The sequence below is a fragment of the Arachis duranensis genome, chromosome 10 (assembly GCF_000817695.3).
Source record: "Arachis duranensis cultivar V14167 chromosome 10, aradu.V14167.gnm2.J7QH, whole genome shotgun sequence".
In the NCBI taxonomy this organism is placed as follows: Eukaryota; Viridiplantae; Streptophyta; class Magnoliopsida; order Fabales; family Fabaceae; genus Arachis; species Arachis duranensis.
The window spans coordinates 92,480,616-92,494,566 of record NC_029781.3 but is presented as its reverse complement, the minus strand read 5'-3'; the positions used below and the strand labels follow the sequence as shown (position 1 = coordinate 92,494,566).

Here is a 13,951-nt window from a genome sequence, read left to right as displayed (position 1 = left end):
AAAAGTAGAAAAAGAAAGCAAAAAAGCAGAAAAGCAAGAAAGCAGATGCAGATGACGGAGGCGGCGAGGTGGTGAGGTTGTGAGGCGGAGGCGGCGAGGTGGCAAGGAACGGCGACGAAGGCGCGGCGGTCTCCCTCCCCTGTGCGCACTCTGTTCCTGACGACAATGTGGCGTGGTGCGGCGTGATGGACGGTGGCTGTGGCAACGTTACGATCCTGAGTAACGGACGGCAGCTCCAAACTTCGCTCCCCCCTCCCCCTTCCCCTTCCCCTTCCCCTCTCCCTTTTTCCTTCTCCCTTTTCCCTTCTCCCCTGCCCCTCGTCCTTTTCCTTTTCTCTTCTCCCCTCTTCCCTGCCCCCTCCCCTGTTTTCTTTTTTTTATGATAATGAGGGTATTTTTGTCCAAAAATTCGAGAAAAGATGATTTTAAAGCAGTTTTGAACGTTGAGGATGATTTTAATAACAAAAAAAGGTCGAGGACGATTTTGATTTTGACCCAAGACGTTAGGGACGAAAACAATACTTAACCCTATATTTTATTTATAGTGACAATGACATAAGTATGAATATATATCGAGTATAGATAAAATAAGTCAAATTTTAATCGACTAAATTTCGTTTGCAAATTGATATCAAGAATTTAAAATAAAATAAAAAATATATTTTTTTTTATCGTAACTTGATATGTATATAATTGGACCATAAAATAACTAAAAAAAATTAGTATTTACAATATAATTTATTTCATTTGTATTGTAAATAAAATAAATAATACTTTGTAAATTAATAAATACTTTTTAAAGTATATATATTTTTAAATAAAACTTTTATTATTTTTTAATATTCTAAAACAGAAAATATTTAATTAATTTATTTAAAAAATTAAATGATTTTTTAATAAATAAAATGTGCAATTTATTTATTTAATAAAAATTCTTTAATTTGATACTCAATTTATCTTATTAACATCACTTACAAAAAAAATTTACGCACATATATCCAAACTTATTTCATTTCATAACCGATATATAAAATTACTAACAAATATTCTAAATACTGAACCACGATAAAATTGAAACAACATAAACTGAACCTCCAATACCCATACCATAGTTACAAAATTAAAAATTATAAATTATAAATGTTGTTAATTAAGATGAGTTAAGTACATGACTTGATGACAAAAAAAAATGACTTTTTTTAGTAGATGAAAACACATACTTTATTTAAAAATTCGTGGATATAGACCTAACTCCAAACCTAACTCCAAACCTGATTCATCTGAAGCAATACTTCACTAACCTTCAAAGAATAGCAAACGTGTCGCCTCTATAGCTATGCCAGCGAGTTTCATCACATGAGAAATAAAAATGGCATCATCACGGTAGCATTATCCAAAAATAAACCCAAAAATAAATCTATGTAATATGTATGAGTGTGTTGTGTGGTGCATAGATAATACTTAGGATATTATATAATTTTAAAATATATAAATAACAAAAAAGTTCTCTAAATATTTAAAATTTTAAAAAATAGATATTATATAATTTTTTATAAATATTATTAAAAAATTGAGATATTTTAATTCTTAAAATTTGATTATTTTAAATTAAGTGAATATTTGTTAACATTTTTTGTGAATGACCAAAGTACTTTAAAAAGTAAATAAATAAAATTAGATATCGAAATTTGTTCTAATTTTTGTATGCAAGAGATAATTATTTAGAAGATTCATGCAAAAAAAAAATTGAGTAACTTTTTTTTAACAAATTCTTTTAATAAAAAAATTGGTCATTCATGGAAAAGATATTAAAAAAATATTCATTTAGTATAAAATTACTAAATTTTAAAGAGTAAAATATCTTTTTTTTATAATGCTTGTAAAAATTATATTAAAATATAATTTCTAACTAAATTTTAAAGATAAAAATATTTTCTTTTTGATATCAATGTCTTAAATTTTTTTTTTTATCAAATTTCAATTTTAAAATCCTTTTTAAGAATATATATTTAATGTTTATTTATTTTTGTAAATATTTTAAAAAATTATTTATTATTTGTATCTTTTAAAATTATTTTTGTTAGTAATATAAATTTTATAATTAAAAAATTTATAATTAAGAAGATTAAATTTATAGTATTTCTTATAGTTAAAAAATTTATAAAGAATATAATTAAAAAATCAAATTTATTTCTTTTTTCATACAAATAATTTTAGGATTATTTTTATGAAATTATGTAAAAGAATCAAAATTAAAATTAAATATTATTCTACTAATGATAGACCATTTTGAAATAAATAAGTATTAATGAAGGTAACTGTATCAGTAGTAGTAATAAATACTTATTGGGTTATTATTTATTACATATTTAAGAGGATAAGGAGAGTATCGGTAAAATGAATAAAAAATAGACCTTTAACAAAGATTGTAGTGCCATGTGTCTCCTTTAAACGCACTTGTAATGACGAAGAAGATAGCATGTAGATTCTCAATTTTGAGTAAATTTTATAATGGTCTTTGAAATTTAAGATATTATTCAATTTAGTTTTTGAAGTCTTAATTTTATTATGAGAAATGCTAGTTGCCCTTTAACTTTTAGCTTTTAGTCAATATTTTTAAAGATTTATTATTATTTAATTAATTTAAATACCTACTTTCACGTAGTAGTTAGTAAAAAAATTAGGGGAGTTATTTGCTTTTTATTTCTTCTTTTTTCTAAAAGGTAAATAAAGGACAATATTTAAAAAATATCTAACTGTACTGATTTATTATAATAGTCCTTTAGATTGAATTTTAGACATTATAACGATTCTTAGATATCTTTTCGATGCTAAGCTGTCAAAAGGTTGATATAGTCATCATTTGCCACGCAGGAGTATCCAACAGCAAATTGACATGATAAAATTGTAATTGGACCTAATTTAGTCCCTCCCTCTCTATTTAACCCTAATCCAATTTGCTCCCTCCCAATCTAAATGTTAACTTCGAGTTAAATCTTAATTTGGCTCCTGAAATTTGGCCCGATGTTCAAAATGACCCCCACAATTTCGTTGGCCCCAATTAGAACCCTTAAATTTGCAATTGTGGCTCCGGCTTGCTCCTGCGATTATCTCAGTCACCGAAATACTGATATGACGCAATTCTATGACATAGTGGACTATACGTGGCCTGTTAAGTGCTGAGTAGGATTGCTAACAGTTATATGACCTAGAGATGGAATTTTTTGTCTCAATCTAGCCCTTATAATTGAAATAAATCCCTAGACAAAGGCCCAAACCCCCCCAAACTAATAATTCATCATCGTCTTCATAGTGATGATTGGGAGCAGCAGTCAAGGTTCAGGGAGCTCAATTAGGTCATGTTCACATGGAACGTGGGCAAGGATCACCAATCGCATTAGAGCAGGGAAGCTTCCTCAATGGTGTGAATGTGGGATGCGCCCTGTTCTTCGTTGGTCTGGTACAGACGCCAATTTTGAGCGATCTTTTTTTGGTTGCCCAAATTACAATGTGAGTTGTTGAATCTTGGGAGTTTATTGGAACATTCTTATTAATTGTTGGTTTAATTACTCTATTGGTCCTTATAGTTTAGCCGAATTTTTAATTAGGTCCCTATAGTTTTTTTCCTTTTAATTGAGTCCCTATACCAATTTTTTTATTTTAATTGGGTCCTTATAGTGACAAAAAATGTTTGGACTAACGGAATATTTTGTTTTCAAATTGGATATACCCAGTTACGAACATTTTTTGTAATCCTCAGTGTATTTGCTTATTTTATATTGGCAAAATTGCCCCTACCTTAAGAAAAGAATAACCCTGGGTCTTCACTCATGAAAAAATAACCCTTGTTCTTTGTCCCTTTTCACTGAGGCAAAAGAAACCCTTGCTCTTCACCTCATCTCCATTTTTGATTGTTCGATAACGCGTTTAGATCTGACATTGTGTGATCAAGGGTTGTTATTGTCATTGTGGCCTCCTTTATTGAAGGAGCCACTGTCGTCGTCGTTGCAAAGTACGAGTTACACTTTTTTCCACTTTTCACTCTTTCAAAAGTTGGTGAACGTTATGGCGTTAACGTGATTAGCGTTGTTGGTGATGTTTGATTATGAGATGACTAATTTGCATTTGTTATTTTTTGTTGTGTAGCAATGGGAGAATCGGAGTTCACAATAGAGCTCCATCACGGAGGAAAATTTATTGACATGGGGCATGGACTAGAATATTTAGGTGGGTTGGTTGTGGAAGACTTGCATTATGAACTAGATGAATGGTCTCTGCAAGAGATAGTGAGTTTGCTGAAGGGTCTAGGCTACAAGGGTTATGCGAAGCTATGGTGGAACAAACCTGGAGTGGACTTGAAGTTAGGTCTAAAAGAGTTGAAGTCAGATGTAGATGCCATTAGAACGGCTAGGGCTTTAGTTACTGATTTTGTGAAGCATGGTATAGTGTATGCTGTTGATGGTTACAAAAAAGGTAATGGGGTTGAAATCACATCAATGGATCCAGATTATGTCCCAAATGGGGGTGAAGATAGTGGACTGATAGAAGTAGAAGTCGATGCTGAGTCAGAACCCTCTATTGAGGAGAATAGGTTTGATGACAGTGCTGATGATGGTGAACATGAGGATTACTTTGGGTTTGATGTAGAGGATGGTGTTGATGGTGGACAATAAAATGCGTTTGGTGGGTTCAATGGCCCGCTTAATCAAGAAGTGACAACGGATAAGGGTGCTGAGGATAATTAAGCTGCTAAAGAGATGGATGAACAAGTTGGAGACATTTCGGATGGTTATGAAACTGAAGACATAGATAGTTATGAGGGAGATTCTGATGACGTGATTACGTAAAAAAGGTTTCCTAAGTATGATGAGGCAGAAATGTGTAGAGAGTATGAGTTTAAGGTAGGCTTGGAGTTTAAAACACTGTCCCAGTTTAAAGATGCAATTAAGGAGCATGCCTTATTGAATAGAAGAGACGTTAGGTACAAGAAGAACGACAAGTTGAGGTGCAGAGTAGTGTGTAAGGGACAAAAAGGAAAGTGCAAGTGGATATGCTTTGCAAGTAAGGTAGGAGGATTTGATTGTTTTAGGATAAAAACCTTGAAGGGCAAGCATACCTGCGGGAGGAGTTATAGTGGTAGGCTTGCTTCTAGTGAGTGGATATTAAAAAAGATTATCAACAACATTAGTTGTGGAGAAGAGATGCGGCTGGCCACTGTTATTCAAACAATTCAGGATAAGTACATGGCAAATGTTAGTGTAGGAAAGACTTACTGGGCAAGGAGAAATGCAATGGAAGAAGTGCATGGAAGGGCCATACAACAATATGCCAAATTGAGGGATTATTGTGTTGAGATTTTAAGGGCAAATCCGGGGTCCTGAACCTGATGGGATTATTGCATCAACTCTTGAACCCGCTGCTGCTGAATTTGATGTTGCAACTGACTCAGCTGAACCTGGATCTGGTGCACATACTGCTGGAGCTACTGTAAAGGGGAGAAACAGAGGAATGGGTGCAGCACTGGGTAGAGAAAGGGGTAGAGGAAGAGGAACTATTGTCACATGTACTTCTATAATTTGTTGATGCATACTATACGATTGAAAATGTTCTTTTATGAAATGATTTAACCATTTAACTTGTGATACCATCAGCCTCTGCACCAACTACTGCTGCTGGTGAATCTGGTGCTACGAATGGCTTACCTATTGCTGAATCTGGTGCTGCAAATGGCTTACCTACTGCTGCTACTGAATCTGCTGTTAGATCTGCTACAAGGGGGAGAAGCAGAGAAAGGGGTGTGGGACTTAGTAGAGAAAGAGCAACTATTATCACATGTACAACTATATTTTGTTATTTCGTACTACATAATTAAAACTATTTAATGATGGAATAATTTAAAAATTTGGATGTTATTGTACTAGCCCCTACACCAACTACTCTTGCTGCAGAAATTGGTTCTATAAATGTGTCACCCGTTACTGGATCTGGTTTTGCAAATGACTCAGCCCATGCTGGATCTGGTGCACCTAGTACTGGAGCTATTGCAAATCCTCCTCATACACCAGTAACTCAACCAACTCCCTTCATTGAACTACTCAGTCAGCCAACTCCACAAATAGCACCAGTTACACAGCCTTTGCCTAAGACTAAGACTTTTGGGATGAGAAGAAGTGAAATATTGAAGATGGGAATAAGAAAGGGAGCAACCAAACCTGTTGCACACATAGACCTTACAGATGATTGAAGCTTTTAGGGTTATGTAGCTCCTCCTACTGTGGATTTATGTAGGGTTTTTTTGTGTATTATAGTCTACTATGGAAGTATTATGGTATTGGGAACATCACTTTTTTAGTTTATTTTGCTTTGTGGTGGACCACTTTTGATGGTACATTTTAGGTGGACTATTTATTTTGTGACTAGTACAAGTTGGATCCACTTAACTTATGTAATGTGTGGAACATGTTAAGGACCACTTTTATGAATTATATTATTCTAATGATGAATATGTGAAAGTAGTTATTTTTAGTTGTATACATTTTCATTCAGTATCACAACATTATATTTATAGAAGAAAACAAAAAATAAACTTCATCCATTCAATCTAAATAACATGACATACACTTTTTACAATTGCTCTGTTTAAAGCTAATAGAGCACAACTTCATCATTAAACTTTACCATATAGCACTGCAACTATTAGGATTACACAACAAAGAAAAAACACCATCTGCATCTTGGTCTGCTTCTTCATGTTTTCTTCCAATTTTCGAAGTTGCTCCTGGACCAAATTCAACTCTACATAGATTCTTCCTACACAGTCATCAACTTCTCCAATCTCCACATTTAACCTCTCTGTGTCAACACTCAGTCTATCAATGCTCCTTTCTTATGCATTTTCGTCTCTAATTTCACCCTCTACCTGACCAGAGTGATACTGTGAAGCCAACAAGCAAACATTGCCAACCTTCTTTTCTTCATCAGTCTACTCAAAAAATTTGCATCTCCTACTTGGGCAAGACATGAACCTTCTATTTGGATTCTTGGGTGTATTAGAACTTCTCAAAATCAAAGAGTCTCCACAGAAGCAATGAATCCTCCTCTCTTTCTGCTTCAACCACTCACCTTTCATATCATCTTCATTATCAACCCACTTAAAAAACTGTACCTTGGCACTCGTCCACAAGCTACATACCTCCTTCTATGGCTTGGCACTTCAGAAGAAGACAGAACAACAACTGCCTCCCACAATAACACATATGTCTTTTCTTGTTGAGACTTCTTGAACTCGAAATTCTTGAAGAACGTTGGGTAGAATCCATGGAAGATGAGAAAATTTCAGCAACATAAGAAGAAAGGGAGAAGAGGAGAACGATGGACAGAATAGGGTTCTGAAGGTTTAGAATGAGGACAACGATGTAGGGTTATAGACAAGGATATTTTGGTAACTTTAACACATGTAAACACTTTATTTAACGTCCACTGCGAATAGGGACCTAATTAAAACAAAAAAAATTGGTATAGGGACTCAATTGAAAGGAAAAAAACTATAAGGACCTAATTAAAAATTCGGCCAAACTATAGGGACCAACAGAGTAATTTAACCTTAATTATTTTTTATGTTAGTTTTTTTCTGGTATCGTTACAGACCGTAGGGAAGAGATGGTGTAGGCTTTTCGTATGGGCAGATGAGGAGGTTAAAGGCATTGTTGGGAGAGTTGATTCTACAAGAGATGTCGACCATTGAAAAATGAATTTAAGCTGGACAATTAGAAATTTAGAAGCTGATGTTAGGATTTTAAAAATATGGAACTGTGTTTTAAGTTTGTTTGTGTCTTCGATTGTGGTTTTGTGTATTGGTTATGGCTTAGTTGTAGGAAAATAATTGTGGAATTGTTCTTGATTGTACAAATGAAATTGACTTGAATGCAATAGATATGTTGAATATCACTTTTTGCAAGTTTTATTTTCAAGTTGGCTAATATGGTGATGTTGAATATTATCAATTTTTGCAATGTAGTAGTATGAAGTTGCAGTAAAAAATAGCACCTAATTAAACATAAATTATTATAATAACTAATATGTAAGTTTCATTTTCAACTTGGCTAACATGGTGGTTTTGAATATTATCACATTTTACAATGTACACGTATCAAGTTGTAGTTAAAAACAACACCTAATTGAAGATAAACAATTATAGTAACTAATAGGCAAGTTTCATTTCCAAATTGATAATAAGGTGATACTAGCACTGATAGTTATGACATTCACCAACATTGATGTCTATCTAGTATCATCATTATACAAAATACTAAAATCATTCAAAATAGAACCATCTATTTAAATCCAAACTTAAATACTCTATATCAGTTTACTGTTTCTGACTGGTACATAGACAAATCTTAAAATACAATCATCAAGATGAACCCCAGTTTAAAATAATTGAAAACTACAAAATAGAAAGACATATCATCACTTCTTCCTTGGAGGTATGAAGCCTGGCGTAGGGACAAACTTCATGACCCCTGCTAATCCTGCTGCTATCTCAGAACTTGCTCCCTGCATTGGGTCCATATTTGTAGCAGGTGACGGTTGAGTTGGTCTTCTCTTTGGGGGCAACTTCTTTGGCCTTGTAAGTTGAATTAGAACCGTAGAGAAACTTGTAAAATAGTGAGTTAGTTCTGCTGCAGAAATGTGTAAGCAAAAATTATTGTTTATTGCTTTGGAGTGAGTTGGAAAGTCATACCCATTCGTTGTGAATAACTAGGTTGTATGATTTCAATCTCTAAAGTTGCAGTATCATTTTCAGCATTGTTATCATCATCATATCCAATATCATTAGTAACATGATGTCCATTATTGCTAGAAGTATCCCCATTATGTCCATCAGCACCAACATTGACAGCATCACCAGTATTTACAACAGCAGCAGCTTTAGCAACAGCAATAACTTCAGCAATGGCTTCATCGTCTGCCTTTCTATAATTGTAGCTCCTTTTAGTTTGGCCTTTTGTCCCACAATAGGTACAAGTAAATTGCTTGTACTTTTTGTTCAACTTAGTTGCACTTTTTTGCTTTTTACTGCCTAAAGGTTCTTCATTAGCATCTTTTCTACTCATCTTTTTCAAAGTTTATGGCTTTCTCTTTGCTTTAGGAGCTAGAGAATTAAGGTATTGAGATTTTTTCCATAGTGCTTCTCCTAGAATTGGATTCAATGAGTGCAAGTATGTAGTCCTATAAGAATTCATAATCAGCCATTTATGACAAAAGTCCTCAGGATCTTTGTTTACCCTGACAGTGCAGCACATACATGAACACATGGCATACATACAATTTATGTGACTCGTTAATGAAATTTACACAGTAAGCTCAACAACATTAACAAACTCATATATTGATGAAGTTTTTGAAGTATTTAAAGTCAGTGAAGAAAATCTCATGTGAAAAAAATATTTTATGGCTAACCTTATGTGCTCCTTGTGTACTCCTACTATAATTAATTACCATCAATATTAAACTGATAAAAAAATTATCTAGGTAACAGTAAGCTCAACAACATAAACAAATCTATATATATTAATCAAATTTATATAGTAGGCTCAACAACATAAACAAATACATATATTAATTAAATTTTCCAAAGTAGTTAAAGTCGGCTGAAAAACATAAACAAATATATATAGTAATGAAATTTTTAAAGTACATGTATTAATGAAAGATGGACCTATTATTTGCCAAAATCTATAGGCACATATGCTCTTTCCGAAATCAACTGCCATGTTGGTTAGCCACCCATGAATTTCAAATCTTTCATAGTGTTTATCTCCACTCCAAACAGAAAGTCATTTTACAGTTATCTTTTGTAGTCTGCTTTGCTAAACAGGGGTAACTTGCCTATGTGATTGGCTAATTTTTTCCTTGCAATTGACCTCATTGCAAACATCCTAACCTCTACAAAAAATGTTATAATTTGCTTTGTCCGGTACTCCTTGATCCTAGAGTTAAAAACCTCACATGCATTATTTGTGATGTTATCAATTTTTAGGCATGCCTAAAGAATGCCTTGGTCCACGATTTCTTAGGCCATTTGTCCTAGTAAGCCCATGCTTCTTCACTTTGATTTCGAATTCTGTCTATTTTCTGCTGAAATTCATGCCTTGTAGTTTTTCTAGCACACTCCAATAAAAGACCCCTAAGTTCTAACTCCTTCTATTTCTTATTAAAGTTCCTCCACAAGTGCTAGACATAGAACATGTGGTGGGTTGTCGGCATTACCTCCCGTACTGCTGGTATAAGTCCCTGCATCATTCAATTTATTTAATATTATGCCTCAAATAGACCCCTTAAAATATATTAATGTACTCAATAAGACCCCTCAAATATTTTGATGAACTCAATTAAAACCTTCAGCAAGTTCGGAAAATTAAATAAATGAAAGAATTTTTTGACCTTCTGCATGTTTGACATTATGCACTACCTATGATTTGGTTCACCAACATCATCAACCAGTAGCTCTAAAAACCACCTCCAGTTCTCTCTCTTCTCTATCTTCACTATGGCCCAAGCAATGATGTAGACATGGTTGTTGGCATCCTGGCCAACTATAGAGAGGATTTGTCCTTCAAATTGTGTCTTCAAGAATGCTCCATCTAGGTTGATTAGTGGTTGACACCCAGCCTTGAATCCCTTCTTGCATTTATCAAAGTAAACATATATTTTTTCAAAAATGGGATCTGAATCGAGTTGGAGACTAACACCAATCTTAATGGTGGATCCAGAATTACTCTTAAGAAGAGTCTCTGCATAGTCCCTCAACCTTAAATACTGTGCAACTGCATCACCATAAACCACATTTTGTGCATCTATAAAGGCTCTAGTCAATGATGATTTGTTCAAATTCAAGTCACATCTTCTCTTGAAATATGTTGCTATCTCTCCATGTTTTAGGTTTAGATACTTCCTAAGCATCTTGATTAATTTCCCTGCAAGCCACTTTCTATTTGCAGCTCTGTTTTTGTCTTTTTGGGACATATATGATCATTATAAAATGTCTTCATTTGCCAACATGTCTCCTCACGATCTTTGCTTGCATAAGCCACCCACTTACATCCTTGTTTTTTCCACTTACAGATTGTTCTTGCCCTATATCTCTCATTTGTTCTCCATTTGATCTGCATCCCCTCTTGTATAGTGAATTTTCTAACCGCTTCAATGAAGTCTTGTTTAATGTTGAACTTCATTCCCACTTGAAGGTTGCACTCTCTGAATCTAGCTCCCTCATTAAATTATGGGAACACATCATCACTATCATCTGATGTGTCCTCATCTTTGTTGTTTGGGGGAGTTTTTATCTCTTCAGAGTGCCAGGAGTTATTTCCGTCCGAATCAGCAAAATATGGATTATAGGCATCATATTCTCCACCTTCGGTAACAATTTTATTGCCTAACACTTCTACCAAGTTAACCTCTTCATCAGAGTTCACCACTAGCATATCTTTTTCCAATACCATTTTTTGTTTTCCCTTGCTCCAAGCAGACCCAAGTTCATGTTTTAACTAATGATTCTTCTTCGTCACTTCAATTCCTCCATTGTTAGTCTTAGTTTCACTTGAGCTCTCAATATTCCCTGCCTTATAAAGAGAGTCTTCAGCACTTTCATATGAATCATTACTACTGCTACTATCATCCTCATTACTATGCTTATTTTGTTGAATTTTAGGTGTTGATCTACTAGCTGACCTGGTCATAGGGGGAGTGAATTTGACAGTGGTTACTTTGGCAGCTTTTGGTTTGTTAGAATTTGGTGTGACTTTTTTAGTTGTGGGCTTAGATGACTAGGACTTTTGTTGAATTTGCTTCACAGTGGTGGGTTGGCATAAGTGGGTTTAGAGATAGTGGACTTAGATTGGTTAGGCTTGGATGTAGTGGGATTAGCAGTGGTGTGATTAGATGGAATATGCTTGAATGTAGTGGGCTTAGCAGTGGTGAGCATTGATGACTTAGGCTTCGATGTAGTTAGTTTGGCTTCATTGGTGATTGTTGACTTTGTTGGGGCATTAGCTGATGTATTGGGTAAGGGTTCAGTAATTGAAGTAGTCTTAACATTTGATTTTGTTCCTGTTAAATTAATAGTGGATTGTTTGGTGGTGGTGTAAGGGATGCTTGTATTTGGGTTTGGGGTGGAAATGGAAATGGGGTTTGGGAAAATCTCATAGAAGTCTGGACACTCCTCCTCATCATCAAATTTAGGTTGGGACACTCCATGTTCAAAGTAAACATGTACAATTTCTTGGTTATTCTTCGCATGAAAACACATCTCTAACAATTCAGAATCATGTGAATGAGATCTTAACCCAGTCTTTAGGGGTGTTCTAGGAGCCAACCGCCAACATTTTCACAATGTTATCATACCCTAACACTTTCTAGTAGTCCCTAATTGAAACCACATCCATTGTGTCTTCATCTAACCCAACCAACTCATTAGTGTTGCCTCTAACATATACTACATTACCATCCTCCTTGGTAACAAACCTACCTCCATGGTGAAATACTATAGTTATATGGTCATCCATCTGTAAAGAAATTTCAAACTAATTCAGACTAATTTTTATACATACGGCATTTATAAGAAACCATCCCAAAAGCACCGTTGTCAAATATTTCTATTACAACATTAATCGTAGACCTAAAACCAACCAATATCTCACTCATCAACAAAACTAACTTTGTAGCAAACTAAAAAAAACAGCATCAAACCCTAAATCTTACATTGCATGTGTACATTAACCATAATAGTTTATTAACACAATGGAACACAAAATATAGGAAAAATCAGTAACCAAAATTAAAGAAGTAGAAGATAGCACATTGGTAGCAATATGGTTTCGTAACTAATCACTGTATGAATAATATAGTTTGTGCTTGTGGTTTCTTCACTCTTGCCAAAATCCCAGGTTCGCATAGATTTTCAGAATGGCTAGAAGGAGCTCATTTGGATTTCACAGCAACACATCAGGGAAAACGAGGAAGAAAGAGAGTTTCAACCCATAAAAAACTGAAACGATGTAGTTTCCAAAGAATTTGGGTGCGAAACTAATACACCATCGTTTAAGTAGTATCCACCGTGTAATGTAATTACGCCAGATCAGCATTCCGGTGACGGAGATGATCACAGGGGCAAGCCAGAGCCCCGATTACAAATTTGGGGGTTCTAATTAGGGCCAACGGGGTCATTCTGAGTATCAGGCCAAATTTTAGGGGCCAAATTGAGATTTAACTCGTTAACTTCTGGTGCTTGCTTCTTCCTCCTACTTCCTCCCATCCACTTTAATAAAAATTCATCACAACCAAATAATCTTGTCACTTTAATCACACAAAACACTTTCACTGTTGTTTAGCACAATGCACTTTAATCATCTTCGTCCCGCCAAAACCCTCTCAATCCCCTTTCTTCTCTCTCAATTACCTTATTCATTATTCCTTCTCTTTTTTTTCGTTCTCTTTTGGATTTCTCAAATTCTAAGGTTAGGAGTTTCTCCTTTTTCTTCAATTATTTTCGACTATAAGAGTTATCCACATGGTGCAGACGTGAGGGAACCCTCGCGATTTCTTCTTCAGTGGAGGCCACAACCACCGTTGCCACTACCGCTAACCTATTGCTGTTGCTCGCGGTAGCTCTCTCCAGTTGCTGCCACCTCCATAACGTAAGGAATGGCATGCTGTTTCTGAGAACCATCATTCATCGAGACACCCTGAGGACAAGGTATTGGTTTGGTGTGTCAACATCTTTTTCCAAGAATGATGCTGGAATATGAGCGTTGTTCTAAATAAAAAAAGAGATGATTCCATCTTTTTATTTGTTTTGTTGCTAGGATTTGGCAAGGTATTTTGATGCATTAGTCCTTTTTTTCTCATTTGAAAACAGATGTTTTTTGGCGTATTTTATGGTGGACGG

At 34.7% G+C, this 13,951-nt stretch overlaps 1 protein-coding gene across 1 annotated transcript; it reads right to left on the bottom strand.

The window, feature by feature from the left end:
• Window positions 1-10,470: 10,470 nt before the first annotated feature.
• Window positions 10,471-11,237, bottom strand: LOC107470847 (uncharacterized). Its single transcript, XM_016090269.1, has 2 exons — window positions 11,126-11,237; window positions 10,471-11,015 (listed from the first exon to the last, which is right to left on the bottom strand). The coding sequence occupies exons 1-2, from the start codon at window positions 11,235-11,237 to the stop codon at window positions 10,471-10,473; spliced, it is 657 nt and encodes a 218-aa protein (XP_015945755.1).
• Window positions 11,238-13,951: the final 2,714 nt, after the last annotated feature.